This window comes from Coccomyxa subellipsoidea (assembly GCF_000258705.1).
Source record: "Coccomyxa subellipsoidea C-169, whole genome shotgun sequence".
In the NCBI taxonomy this organism is placed as follows: Eukaryota; Viridiplantae; Chlorophyta; class Trebouxiophyceae; family Coccomyxaceae; genus Coccomyxa; species Coccomyxa subellipsoidea.
Window position 1 is genome coordinate 2,009,265 of NW_005178036.1, and position 15,050 is coordinate 2,024,314.

The 15,050-nt window shown below is 52.2% G+C and overlaps 1 protein-coding gene across 1 annotated transcript; it reads left to right on the forward strand.

Annotated features, from left to right (window-relative positions):
* Positions 1-952: 952 nt before the first annotated feature.
* COCSUDRAFT_36567 (ARM repeat-containing protein) lies at positions 953-12,052 on the forward strand (the record flags this gene model as incomplete). Its single annotated transcript, XM_005648224.1, has 20 exons — positions 953-1,042; positions 1,371-1,500; positions 2,025-2,212; positions 2,578-2,715; positions 3,173-3,346; positions 3,889-4,107; positions 4,785-4,979; positions 5,491-5,628; positions 5,856-5,936; positions 6,335-6,541; positions 6,942-7,064; positions 7,385-7,504; positions 8,004-8,231; positions 8,408-8,566; positions 9,011-9,162; positions 9,637-9,778; positions 10,133-10,291; positions 10,649-10,840; positions 11,424-11,567; positions 11,954-12,052. The coding sequence occupies 20 exons, from the start codon at positions 953-955 to the stop codon at positions 12,050-12,052; spliced, it is 3,078 nt and encodes a 1,025-aa protein (XP_005648281.1).
* Between the last annotated feature and the right edge of the window lie 2,998 nt (positions 12,053-15,050).

The window sequence follows — 15,050 nt, forward strand, 5'->3', positions numbered from 1 at the left end:
CAGGGCAAAACTGCAGACCAGCACATGAGTAGTTCAGCATTGGCAACATCAGAATGATCGTAAACAGGTTGGCCTGAAGCGATCAAGAAGTACCTTCCAAAAGTGATAATGAGGCATCACCTTGGCACACAGTATTCCTGGCAAGCCCAGGCCTGATCCCAGCTCCAATGCACAGCTGCATCCTGCCATGACAGAAGGATGCGCCGCCAAATGTTCCGCTAGCAGCTGAGCAGCTGGCCACATGATCTGACCTGTAAGGTCATAATCGGCTGTAGAGAAGTCAGCACTGATGCATAGGAAATTTCAGAGCGTAAGCAGCATGATCTGAGGACTGAAAATGTCAAATGAAGGTCAAGCAGCAGGAGGACACTCACTCGATGCAGAGGGTGAGCACAACAGACGCATACTGTGCTCTCCAACCGTGAAGGTCCTCTCTCCATACCTGCACGTTGTGGGGCAGGTGTACAATGTCACTCAGGTGCAAATCCTGGTGCGAAATTCAGATCACAGAAGGCTTGAAGCGGCAGGCATGGTGTATGTGAGACTCACGACTCATTTGTGAACATGGAAGCGTCAAATACCACATCTTCTTCGGCTCCCATCCTACAAGAACTGTCTTTCAGAGAACAGAAAATGAAACTTGTGCTCGAAATGTCCTAAAGCTGAGATCCGTGAATTTACTTGCACATGTACTCTTATGATCGTTCAAGTAGATAAGGAAAGGAGATCTCAAGTGGACTGATCTCTAGAAGACATCTCGAGCTCAGGCAGCTTCCTCCAAGTTCCTCAGGGTTTTGAGGAAGCCAGTAGGGTTTGCAGCCTTTGGGTGTCAAACTTCGAAATGAACATTGATTCTGAATCCTTGAAGTATAAGAGGTGTCTATACTCCACATCTGCTCATTAATGTTTATTGTAGCCTTTATAAGCTGACAAGACAGCGCTAATTTCGCCGATGGATATAGGGCAGCTCTGTTCTATCCTGGCAGCCTGCATTAGCCAGGAGCCTCAACAGCGCAAGGCGGCTGAAGCGACGCTTGCGCAGGTACAGCTAATCAATTCTCACAGGGGGGGTCTCGGAAACGCTCCTACTTCTCTACATTAATTGCAATACTGCTTGCCCGATTGTATCATCTCTGAGTGCACCCCGCAAGGCCCACGGAGCAGTCAGGCATGTGGTGTAGCAGTGCGATGATCACCTCTCGATGTAATCAGACACAGTGTTGATATAATCATCACATCATGTGAAATCAAATTTGGCATTCCACAAGTCCTTACTTGAGCTGCACTCCAGATGTGTTCTGCGGGGGCAGTGTAGACGACGGGGCTCATGAAAGAGAGCTGCTGTCTGACGAATGCTTTGCATTGTGCAGTTCCAGCATGTGAAGGGGCAGCTGGTGAATCTGCTGAGGGTGGCTGTGGAGGACAGCTTGGATGTGGGGCTGCGCCAGGTCGCTGCCATCTCCTTCAAGAATCTCGTCCGCAAGGATTGGGACCCGCCAGGTCAACATGCAACCTTCTTGAGTCCTCTCCCCTCATTTGGCCTGGCACACACCCTCCTGCCATCTTCAATTTTACTGTCCCTGCATGCGCACTGTTTTGGAATGAAGAGGACCCAGGGTTGCAGCAATGGGTGTATTTTATGCAGAGCTTCAGGGCAACTGGTTCAGGCAGGTTCATCCCATGCTGTCTGCCATGCATGCCCGTCATCCATTGCAATCGCTCTCTACTTGAACTGGGTTCTCTCTTGACTCCGCAGTGCGGCGAATGTTGAATGTATCACTGACAGACTTCGTGTGAGCGATTTTGGAACTGGGATTGCTGCAAACATATTGCCAGTGTTCCTGGAAAAACTCAGGACAGGATGCTTTATGTGCAAGTACCGCATCAGAGCAGGGCACAGTGTCAAGGTTGGCGGCGAAATGGCAGCCTGAGATTCGGCGCACTAGCAACAAAGGCAACATCATGTGTGGCTCCGCCCCCTTTCATGTCACTTCTGGGTTGCCAATGGCGGGTGCCACGCGCAGGGAGCCCGAGCCCGATACCGGAGGAGGACAAGGCGGCGGTGCGTGACAATCTGCTGGAGGGCATAGTGCGGGCGCCGCAGGTGGTGCGAACGCAGCTGGGTGAGTGCCTCAAGGCCATCGTGCACGTCGACTTCCCTGAGAGCTGGCCCGGCCTGCTCCCCATCGTGCTGCAGAACCTGGGCTCCCAGGTAATTTGCTCCTTGAGATATTTAAAGCATGCCCTAAAATGCCTCTCTCTAGAAAGCTGGGCTTTTTGCTTCACCTCGCACTTGAGCTGCTTTGTAAAAGCTTAGGTTGCAAGTGGAGGAGGCACAGAATGCTCCAGAAACTTTCACAGGGACACAGGGTAGGCTGGCTCTTCACTCTAGTAATTCTGGGCCAGGGTACATGCTCTGACGATTATGGTCCTATGGAGGCATTGTTAAAAGGCTGTGACACTGGGCCGCAGGAGCAACAGATGCAGGCTCTCGACTGCAGTAATGCTGGCAGATCACCTGTTCAAACAAGCACAGTTCTTCGGAGGCATTACTAAAGTGTGTGTCATTGGGTGCAGGAGCAGCAGAGGCTGTATGGGGCGCTGTTTGCGCTGCGCATTCTGACGCGAAAGTATGAGTTCAAGGACGAGGAGGACCGTATACCGTTGGGCACCCTCGTGGATGCAACCTTCCCCATCCTCCTCAGAATATTCCAGGTACGCCTAAATTATTCATCTTTTCTGGTCCCATTTCTAAATTTCCTCTTGAGATCACCTCTTGCAGTCCCCTGGCATGGGCCCTTCGTGCAGCCCACACATCAAGAGCACTGCTCTGTCAAGGGTTGCCAAGTCTTACCTGCTGAGTGTGGTATCAAGGAAACAGACAGTCCCAACATGTCTACGCGCTGCAACTGAGCGGGAGCGCAAGATTCACAGCAGGGAGCTTTTGCTACTCTGGCCCAAGTTCACCATGTCATGGAAGGAGAAATGTGCTCTTCTTCTGTACTCTGAGCCTAATGATGGCAGGGGCGCTGAGGTGGCAGTTGAAGGAATATTCATCACAGAGGCAACCCAGCCGACGTACCATCGGGGCAACCTTACTGCATTTCGGAAAAACTGGTTGATATCAAGTAGAAAAACTGAAATCACTGAGATCACTATGGAAACTCGGCAGGGGCTGCTGGCGAGCGAGTCGGCATCGCTGGAGGTTGCGGAGCTGCTGAAGCTGGTGTGCAAGGTGTTCTGGAGCACCACCTACATGGGCATCCCCCCTCTCCTGCTCCAGGAAGCCCAGTTCACCGGCTGGCTGACCTGCCTGCTCCAGGCCGTGCAGCGCCCAGTGCCCCAGGTGTGCTTTCTTAGCTGCGCAATTGTCCGAAACAGCGCCCTGTTGTAAGCTCCACTGGCCATGCATGGTAATGGAAGCATGCCTCAAGGTGCAACTAGATCAAGATGGTTTGAGCAAACTATTGACTGTGCATGGTAATGGAAGCATGCCTCAAGGTGCAACTAGATCAAGATGGTTTAAGCAAACTATTGACTGTGCATGGTAATGGACGCATGCCTCAAGGTGCAACTTGGTTGCTGTTCCACCTGCATGTTGAGCTAATTCTGTCCAACTGGTCCAACATAATTGTCCACTGAGCAGAATGCAAGTGTGAGGGCTAACATCAGCAAAAGCATGAATATTTCAAGTAAGAGGAGCAGCAGCTGCTTATTCCAGAAAGGTGCCTCCAGCACTTGTGTTGTGGGGGTCCTCACATGTACTCAGCCTTCTCCTCGCTCTTGACGGCACAAAATACCATTCAGAATTTGGGTCATTATCAAGGATCCTGCATTTACACCCAGCTGTACCTGGTACTTATGAAGGGGTTTTTGGCGCGGCTGCAGGAGGGCCAGCCGGCGGACAGTGCGGCGCGCAAGGCGTGGCCATGGTGGAAGGCGAAGAAGTGGGCGTTGCACATTGCGCAGCGCCTCTTCGCGCGCTACGGCGACCCCAAGCACGCCAAGGAGGCCTCCCCTGAGCGCGCCTTTGCGCAGCTCTGGAAGCAGCACTGCTCCGCCCAATTCCTTGACGCCCACCTCGCTCTCCTGGCCGCCTTCCCGCAGGTGCGCTCAAGGGGCAGTTTCTTTATACGGATTACTGCACCTTACAAGGCACAAAGGCAGCCTCTTGTCCCAAAAATTTCTTTCGAGCTGCTACCCATTACACATGGAAGGCGACTGCGTCTAGAAGAAAACAGCCCTCGGTTTTGCTGGTGCTGGCTTGCAGAGCTAGTCAGGTGCGCTCGAGGGGCAGCTGCAGCATTGTATGACCTCGACTCAAATGGCAGGACCCTGTTCATGTTGGAATGATTGCAAAGATGAGGCATAATTTTGATTGCGTCCTGGGCTGCTGGTGTGGAGATACGGCTTCTCTGGGGACCCTTGCATGCGCATTATCTGCAATCAGGGGTGAGAGATTGTGCTGATACTCCATTTAGTAGTTGTTGGAGAAAATCAAGGAGAAGAGAAGGAAGTTGGGGCAGCTCTTTCAAATTGATATATGATCTCCTAGAATTACCTCGCCATTTCCTCATTTTCTCCTGTGATGGTCCCCTACCTTTTGAAGGATAAAGGGACTGTTATTTCCAGGCCTCACAACCTTCTTAGCCGTCACAAAAGCAGAAGCAGTGGGAACATCTTCGCCACGCTGGGAGGACACATACACCATCATGTCCATGCATCCAATCCCGTTCATTTATTCAGAAGCAGAGAGAGAGCGGGGTCATTGTGTGCGCGCGCAGGGGCAGTACATAACGCCGAGGGTGATAAATCTGGCGCTGCAGTACCTCACAACGGCGGTGGGCCTGAGCTCCACATGGAAGCCGCTCAAGGCGCACATGGGCAGCCTGCTGGCCTCGGTCGTGTTCCCCCTCTGCAGCTTCAACGACGAGGACGAGGAGCTCTGGCAGGACGACCCCCAGGAGTACATCCGCAAGGTGTGTTTCATTGCTGCTGCAGTAAGTGCACCTGCCATTATCGCGGCTGCCATGGTTTTTGGGGCATTGGATTCTCACCAATGTTTTGACCTCACAAGGCCTGCCTGTTCAGCAAAACAAATGGATCCCAAAACCTGGCAAGATCGAGCTGGTGCCAACTGCGTTGGATGCTCCTCTTCCAGCATTTAAAAGCCACGAATAGCAGTACCTGGGGAATGTTGATTGCCTTTGTGCAAGAACTGAGAACAGTGGAAAGCAAGGTGCATGTCATTGCCGCTGTGCTGAGTGCAGCTGCTGTTGAGTGCATTTGCTTGGTGTCTTTGGCTGGCCCATCGCCAGCCATGCCACGGCCTGTGTACACAAAACCAGCTTGTGCTGCCTGTCGTGTGCGCATCTTGTCCTCTTTGGGAATACAGAAGCATTCCCTCGCTGAGAGAGGAGGCGGAGAGGAGCTTTTCATGAAGGTGAAAGTGATCACTGCTCTGTCAAAAGCAGGCATGCATGCATGCAGGGGTATGATGTGATGGAGGAGATGTATAATGAGAAGACCGCGGCCATGAACTTTGTGCACGAGCTGTGCAAGACCCGGACCAAGGGCAACCTGGAAACCTTCATGGGCCTCTGTGTCAATGTCATGAACGAGTACCAGGTGTGCACACTCTGCTTCATAATCTGACCATTCACTGGCCACTGTTTCAATGTTTACAGCGACCATGAGGTCAAGTGCCAAATTTGTGTCAGTCAGGGGAGCAGGACAGCAGAGCTCCCTTCCTCCCCCCATGAAGTATATTATGGGTGTGGTTTTGTCTTTCTATGTCCATTGCATTGTGGGAGCGCCTTTGAATAGTTTCTATCGTTGTGCAGGCGGCGGGACAGAGTCCGACCAAGGAGCAGTGTAGAAGGATGGACGGGGCCTTCCTGGCAGTGGGTGCCTTGAGTGATGTGCTGAAGAAAGAGGTACGTCTTTCCTGAGGGTAACAGATCACTTGCTTGGTGATGCATGTCAGGAACAGTGCAGGATGGTGAAAGATTGACAACCAGTAGAATCAGTATTTTTGATGAAGCCTGCTGAGTCTGGCAAACAGGAATTTATTGGTAGTCAGGCTATTATGCCATAGTAATAAACTCGGCTGGCTATACACACCGAGCACCATGCCCACATTTGATTGGGTCTTGTTCAAATGTGGCAAGTCCAACAAGAAGTTGGACTTCGACAGCCTTCACGTGCAGCTCTTCTGCACGCGCACCTTGCATCTGGCCGGAAGAACGTGAAAAGAAAGAAATAGGGTGTAGGGTTGTAATTTGGGTGATAGGGTATAACAATATTGATGTTGGCATTGCTTGCGCTTGTTCAGGCGCCGTACAAGGCCCAGCTGGAACCGATGCTGCTGCGGTATGTGGTGCCGGCCTTTGGAGCGCCGGTGGGGCACCTGCGCGCGAAGGCCTGCTGGGTGACTCAGCAGTACGCCGACATGCGATTTGCGGGCGGGCGCGGCCGGGGCGCCACTTTCCTGCAGCTCTTCCAGTCCACGCTCGGCCTGCTCGCAGACCCCGAGCTGCCGGTGCAATTCGTCCCCTGCACTTCCAGCTCCCTTGACCCCTGCCTTGTGCACGAGAGCATTGTTGGACAACTTGTACATTCCGCCTTCTTGCAGACCCCAATCTGCCGATGCTCTTCACTACCTGCACTTTGTGAAGCTCCCTATTTCCTTTATTATATATCCTGTGAACTCCTCTCAAGGTGCAAGCCCTGCAATGCCATGCATACTGTCTTTTATCTGCCCGGGGAATCATCAGGTTTATATTCACTAAAATATTCACTAGAAAAGCACAAGCCAAAATGGTTACCTGTGGGCTCCTGCTGCCCCATAGACCTGGATTCTGTGGCAAGAAATGAATAGTGTTACCGTGTGTTCTTGTCTTGTATACATGAAGGATGATGTGGTGACCATGCATGCGAAGGTGCGAGTGGATGCGGTGGCTGCGCTGAGGAGCCTGGTGGACGCCTTCCACGAGGATGACCTGCCCAGCATCAAGCCCCTCATCCCCAGCCTCCTCAACCAGCTCTTCGCGCTCATGGCCGAGGTGCGCACCTCTATCCAATACACATCCACCTTCATGCATGCTATGCTGCATCCACAGAGACACAGTAGTGAACCTCCTTGGGTCCCAGCATGAAGTCCCACCTGCGCAAGCCTGCTTGATGCAGCATGATGAGCGTGCACCAGTGTCATCTGCTGCCTTTATCATGTTGCTGCTGTGCTGACAATGTTTTGCATGCCTCCCTTTTCTTCTAGGTGCCTTGTTGTGTAGCAATTCAATTGCTGGCGGCATATGGTCCAGTTATTGACAAGTCACAAGGCTGAATGGGTTTTCAGGATTTACATGATTCAAGTGTTGAGCAGGTGGAGAGTGAGGATGTGGTGTTCACGCTGGAGACGATAGTGGAGAAGTTTGGTGAGGAGATGGCGCCCTTCGCAGTTGGCCTCTGCCAGCACCTCTCCCAAGCCTTCTGGAGGCTGCAGGTGCGCCCCAACGGCAGTCCTTGGGAACTTTTTCAGCATGCCTGTCTTGACCGCACCCCAAGCTTGTTTGTGTGACAATGCCTATGCATGCTTGCTTGCCCAGTGCAGCTGTGCTCCCTGGGCCTACAGGGACACAATTTGCACCCCAAAAATGGATTGACTGTTCTCGGCTTTCTGTGGATGATCTTCATCGCTGGCTGAAATCCGATGCATCTCGGAGGAGCACAGTGCAAACTCGGAGAACAATAATCTCAGAGTGGCTTCCCTATCCTCATGCACAGAAGGCTGCAAATTTTCACACCCATTTAATGCTGTCCTCACTCCTGGTGTGGAACACCAAATCCAGAATTAGGACCTGATTTTTCCCAGTCCATGAAGGGACTGGGTGGACTGTGAGGGAACGGTCCACTCAATTTTTGGGCTGCTCCTTAAGTCAGGAAGGAACTTCAACGAGCATGTTTCACGAGGATGAGCTTCCTCCCCTCCTTCACATGTGCAGGAGGCTGCGGACGAGGAAGACGATGAGGGGGAGGGACTGATGGCGTCCTATGGCTGCATGCGCGCGCTGTCAACAGTCCTAGACAGCGTCAGCTCGATGCCGGCGCTCTTCCCCCAGCTGGAGGACATTCTTTTCCCTGTCATGCAGCGCCTTAGCTCGACGGAGGGCCAGGACGTTTTTGAGGAGGTCATGGAGATCGTGTCCTACTTCACCTACTTCTCGCCCTCGGTGCGCGCCCGTTCCAAATAAAAATCAAAATCAAAATTCAAGTTGCGATTTGAACGTACAGCTGGAAGGCTCCAATATTACGGCGCAGCGCTGCCTGCGAAGAGGATGAGACATACCCACAATGGCAGGCAATGAGGGCCCGAGGATGGAAAGTTATTAGCGTTGCATGCGTGCAGATATCAGAGCGCATGTGGACGCTGTGGCCGCAGCTGGTGCAGTGTTTCCACGAGTGGGCCATCGACTACTTTGAGAACCTGCTGGTGCCCCTTGACAACTTCATCAGCCGCGGCACCGACACCTTCTTGTCTGGCCAAAATCCCAACTACCTCCAGCAGGCATGGCTCCTGCTCTGCCCACAGTCATGCACAGCAGTGTGTGTGCATAATGGCATGTGTTTATTGGTTCTATTGGAGCAAGCTGCGTTCTCAAGAGCCTCGACCTGACAAGAAACAGCTCGGGACGGCACAGCACAGCGTTGTTGTTCGTTGCTTGGAACAAATCAGCATGTTTGTGCTATGAGCATTATATTAGTATTCTATCACGGCACAGCTGCTTTGTAATTGGAAGAGGGCCTAGTAGAGAAAAACTGGTGAACTATTGCTTGGATCCCGACAGCACACCAATACATCTGGTTGCATGTATGTTTGGCGACAGGATGTAGAGCCAAGAATGGGGTTGCAAAATTGCCTCATTGCTGCCTGGAACATTTTCGCCCCATGAAGACAACAGCAATGGGGAGGCAATACATGATTTATTTAAACCCAACCGTTGCACTGCAGGTGAATCACTTGGTGGAGACGGCCCTGACAAATGCGGATCTGAATGAGAGTGACATTGGGAGCGCCCCGCGGCTGCTGGAGATAATCATGCAGAACTGCCGCGGCCGGGTGGACGGCTGCATCGGCCACTACATCGCCCTCGCGCTCAATAAGTGCGCTGCATGTCTCCTCTCTTCATCTGCCACTACTCGGATTCAACAAGCGCAACCCTGTTCTGGCTCCATGTCAGCCACAGATTTGCTTGTGCGCTAAACGTGTGCGACCCTGTTTTGGCTTTCTCTATCGGTCAAAGTCTTTTCTCAAGCGCTTTCGGCAGGGTGATTTCAAACAGGCAAGGTGTGGCTTACAGCCCACAATGAGCGGTAAATCTGCCTGAACTGATGCCTGAAGATTTCAGACATCTGTGCAATGTGTGGGTTCAACAACTCGGGACAGGACGAGCGGGATTGCCAGTGCGGAGATGTTTGACACTTTCCAGCCCAGACATGCACAACACGAAAATGACACTGCACATCACATTTATGCATTGAAGTTTCAAGCGTCCTTTCGCGCATGGACAAGCAGAAGATGGAAAAAAATTAGGCAGCACAGCTCTTGTGGCAGACTTTAATTGTCAGCATGTGCAGGTTGCCGACGGCTGGGCGGAGCCTGCTGAAGGATCAGTTGGTGAATGTGGTGGCGACTGCGCTGTACTACAACCCCTCGCTGGCTCTGCAGCAGCTGCAGGCGCAGGGCCGAACCCAGGCATTCTTCTCTACTTGGTTCCAGGTGAGAGATTTTACCCTTGCAGAGGGGGCTGTGCTTTATTCTCGGTGAAGTGATGCCCTTTGTTGAGGCAGTGAGCAAGACAAGGGGCCTGAATGGGCCGTCGCCTCTGTGCGAAGTGTGGCGTGCATGGTGGATTTGGATTGATCATAGAGTATGCGCAGCTGGCAACATGCAATTTGATTTCCTCTTGACGACCTCCCTGCCAGCCCACTTGGCAGTCTTGGTGGCTGATTGGTTATTGAGGAGGACATCAAAGGCATGTTGTCATCGGCACTTATTTTGCCAAACAAGCACCTCCCATGCAAGGCTAGTAGTTCTTTGTAAATTGACCACCTTCGCTTTGGCTGCACACAGATGATATTCGCGACGCGGAGGAACGACGGCGCAAAGCACTTCCGGCGGCTGTACGACAAGAAGGTGAACGCGCTGGGCATGGCGTCCGTGCTGAGCGTGCCCGATGAATCACTGCCCGCTGACGTGGCGGCCGGCCTTCCCCAGCTCATGGGCGGCCTCGTCAAACTCCTCACCAGCCTCAAACAGCAGCAGGCATGCTCCTGCCCTTTAGACCTCTTCCCTGCCCTAGATCCCCACCGAGCATCCCTTGCCTGCTTGCCGAGCATTACTTTTGTGGCTCACAACGTAATGACCCTGCCGCAGTGTGCTGACTGTATCTGAAGAGGTGGCCAAGACAGTCATTCGTATGGCAAGTCTGTGCTAACGCCAGAGCCTCAAAACGCAGGTTCTGTGCTATCTTTGTAGAAACAATGAGGCAGCGGTGTCCATCAAGTACACTCCAGTGTAATCAGCAACAGAACCCACCCCGCAATACGAGTGATGACTAATTGTGGTCATGTGATTATTCTCTGCCAGGACATGGCGTTGGATGCCGATGACGAGGAGGATGAGCTGGACGAGGATGGCGACAGCAGCGGGGGGAGCGAAAGCGACGAAGAGGGTGACGAAGACGACGAGAACGGCCACCTGGACGAAGATGATGACGTGGACGAGGGAGATGAGGATGAGTACATCAAGCGGCTGGCTCGCGAGAGCGCGCGCATGAGGGTGCGATCCGCAGTCACGGATTAGCAAATATCATTTCCCCCTTTTTTTCTCTTTTTTTCTTTTTCTTTGTATCGATGTTCGGCAGCAGCTGGGTGCGTGAGCGTGCCTGGCTGGGGGTCTGCTGAGGGCCTTCCCAAACATTTGAGTCTACCTGGAAATGTGGGAATTTTATAATTCAGCGTATTTGGCAGCAGCCGGGTAAGTAAGAGTGCCTGGCTTTGGTCTGCTGAGGGAGTTTTTGCAAAGTGTCTGATTCTGCCCGCGATCTGTGCTGGAAGTACCCGCCGAGCAGTGCGTATGAAGCTTTATTTATGGAAAAAGCGAGGCAGCAGCTGTGGGTTTGATGGTGTTTGGCTGGAAATGCCTGCACATGTGATGTTTGCTGTGCCCCTTGCACATTGCAACAAGGCTTCCCGCCGGCATTATAATTTATGAGGTACTGCACACGCAGAAGTGATGAAACGTCTGACATGACAGAGACACTCTGTGAAGGCAGCTAACAGAGCGCACAGGATGGATGCACAGAGTGCAAAGTCGCTGTAGTGGACCAGGGAATGCTGACAAGTGGTTCTCACTGGTGCAGGGGAGGAGGCATGAGGAGAGCGATTCGGACGATGAGTGGACGGACAATGAGGAGGACTCTGCTCCGCTGGATGACGTGGACCCTTTTGTCTTCTTTGCTGACTCGCTGCGCTCTGTGCAGTCCCAGATGCCAGCCCGATTCCAGGTGGAGCCCTGCCCTTTTGTTTGAGTTGTAGCCTTCACACATAATCACCCATAACTGTTACAGGGGTCTTCAACTCGCCAATGGCCTCACAATACTTGGCCTAAACTCGTTCTGGCACGAATGCATGACAGGATCACTAGCAGCAACAGTTGGGAGTGGAAAAGAGAAAGCCTAGCATTTGCTGAATGCAGTGAATGATGCACCTCCATTCCACTTTCCCTTGGGAGAAGTCAAAAGTTGTGTCCAGCTAATATTCTGACTAATGTCGTGGAGACCACCGCATCAGATTCTAAATCTCATTTCTTGTGGTGCCAGCCAACTGGAGCTGTCTGCTGTGACTGACGATGGAGTCAGAATTCTTGATGAAGGGGTGTGTTGTATTGCAGGGGTTGATGGCGAATGTGGACGCCAATGCGCAGCTGGCGCTGCAGGGCATGATGCACTATGCAGAGGAGATGCGCGCCAAGCCGCCCAGGGAAGACTGATATGTGAGAGCCGATTTAAGTGAGCAGCTTTGGCTTGTTTTAGTATCTTTCCTTGAGGCAGCTTTCAGACTTTACTAGAAGGTTGGACGTGTGCATGCATGCAAGTTGACATGCCTGCGATTATACTGACTACCGAGTGTTGAGATCAAGACCTAGTCGAGCATTGAAGTCGGAGCTGATGCATGCTGCGCGGCCTGATCAGGGCTGGCTGCCAAAGGCTTTGGTGCTACTGGCAGTGCATTTGGGCCAGTGCGCCTGCGGGCCATCACCGCCGGTATTTCACCATTTATCGGTTCGATACCCTCATTACACTCGCAACTTCAAGACACCCTGTGCATGCATAGCATCCACTGATGGCAGAGACGTTCACCAAAAGCTGCTGGCCCTAAGTCGCGCTGCCAATAAAAATTTGCATTGATACAAAACTCGGCGCCGGCATGCACTCCTGGTGTACGTACAAAGGATTTCGATATGCAAGCATGCATATATGCAAGTTGCATGTAAGCCGCCAGCACTACAGCAATTCAGTGCCGGCCAGCAACGGGTAACTCCTCTATTGTCACCAGGCAACATCTCTGCTCGTTAAAGAATGCCAATGTCCATGTTTTGCCCATGCTTACTTTCACCATTGCCCATCACTCCTTGTGTGCACGAGTGTATGGCGCAGGATTGTTGCTGATGCACAGGAACTGCTTTTGTGATGTGATATCTTGCAAGCATCGCAAGCAACTGGCTTTAATTGAGCCAGATGTCCTACACGACATGCGCATGCGCGACACCTAAGTCTCTGAGGCAAGACATGCACACTCCACAAAAGCAATGGCTGAAATTCATGGCAGTGTCCGGCGGGCATGTGACAAAGGTCGACTCATGTCCCCTCCAAGGGAACTCTTTGGAAGACCAGGATCGGCAGCATGCTGACCACTCTCGGGTAACTTCTAAAAGCGATGACCCCGACATGACACGGTATCTAAAGGCAGCGATTGAGACATTCATCGCAAACCATGCAGCATCAGCAAAAGAAACCCCTAGCGTCTGGCTCTCAACGGTAAATCCCCGCCAAGAGACTCTGGCAGGGACCTTCACATACAGCGCAGTACCGATCAGGCAAAGCCTTTTGACTCGGGCGAGACCTTCGAGGCAGACATGACACCTTGCGCTCCCCAGCTCATCTACCTGGATCTTTACGATCGTGAGAATGTGCATTTCTGCAAAATATGCAGGAAGATTGTCCTCTATATGAACAGTAAAGTCCTTAAAGAAGAATGTGGTCACGTAAGGAAGCGCAGCATCCCATTCTTTGCCTGATAAGTCATCGTGGCCAAGGCCGCCAAGGTGCAGGATGCAACCTTCAGGCATGTGAATGGCAGCTGGAAGAAAGCCAACAAGCCCTACTCTTTCTAAGGACGGCATGCTCTGTAGCTGCAATTCTGGCGCCTCCAATATACCGTACTCGGCTTTCAGTGAGAGAGACACCAGATTTGCTGCACTTGGGATGGCTGCAAACACCTTGTCCACCTCAACGACCTCTGCAAATATGAGTTCAAGATGCTTGATGTGTAACAATGGCGGGAACCAAGGCAGCTCGCCAAGGCAGGTTGACAGCACTGTCAGCTTTGGAGAGCAGGCCAGCAGCCACAACAACGGCAACATGTGTGCCAGAGCCTCATCTCCATCCACAGGGGGGTCGCCCGTGATCTCAAGCTGCTGGAGGCCGGTCAGCTTGTTTAAGTCCTGCCTCAGAGTGTCTGCAAGCTTTTGCCAGTCCTCTGTATCCAGTTGCAGCGCATGGGCACAGCTCAGCCTCTTGCTGACCCATGCCAAACCTGCAAATGGCCGCTATTAAATCAGACCTCAAATACTTTAAAATACTAAGACATGGAGTCTGTCAATTACCAGCTGTGCCTTTGAAAGCACCACATTCCGCAGACAGGCAGGATTCACCTGCTTGTGATAACGAACATGGAATTGCAATGTTGCGCAGCTGCAAATTGAAAGTTGTGCGGCAGATTCCTGTCGCCTTGGCCCAGTCTTTGAGTGAGAAATGGCTGGCAATTTGCGCCCATACTGATTCTGGCAGCGCTATTGAGGAGGGAGCCTGTTGGGCCTCAGAAGCTCTCTGACGTCTAGGTGGCATCCTTCACAGGTGGAGGCTCAAAGACGTCTCTTTTTATTCGTCACGTTCGTGCAGGGATCACAATAAGCTACTCCAGATGGAGACGATCTGACTACACCCTCCTAGCCGATGTAAAGCCTGTTTCACAACCGCAATTCTGCTGGATAACAACTTGAATGTTGCAATGCTGCAAATTAATCCTATCGCTGATCGCTAATGGCGGCAAACGCTAGCACCCACAATAGAGATTGGGGTGCGAGGCCTGCTGTGTGGGCCTGATCAGGACCGTCGAGCGGGACAGGTTCCTGTTGCCCAGATGATGACGACTGGGAGGCATGCATCTCACCCCAACAGTTGGGATGTGCAAGCTTTCAGTAATGGTGTGTTTCTTGGCGGAGACCTCATTATGTGCCAGATATAGCCTAGTGTCCTCCACGGCCGCGACGGCTGCAGTTGGGCCTCGGGTCTGCGCGTTCCTCACATTTTTTAACCAAAAAATTAGATGTCATTTCACCTATTCGCTCATATAAAGGCCTGTTTCACAGACACATCCCACACGTGGAATGCTGAAACATGCTGCCATATGACATGCGGCCCCCAGATAAATCTAATGTTATGCTGCGTGGCGACATCATTTAAGCCACAGGTTGTTTCTGCACCCCAGAAACATGCCATGCAATGCAGCATGAGGTTGTCTGGCCGCGCCTGCAGCGCTTCCGGTCCTCCGTGCACATCACTGACCAATAATGGCCAATTTGCCTTCGTGACAATAACATGGCTGGAGCCATACTGGGAGCATTTCCCACACTGGGCACAACAGAAGCACCCTGATCAATCCATGACATCACAGTTCAACCACCCTCAATAGGTCAAGTACACCTA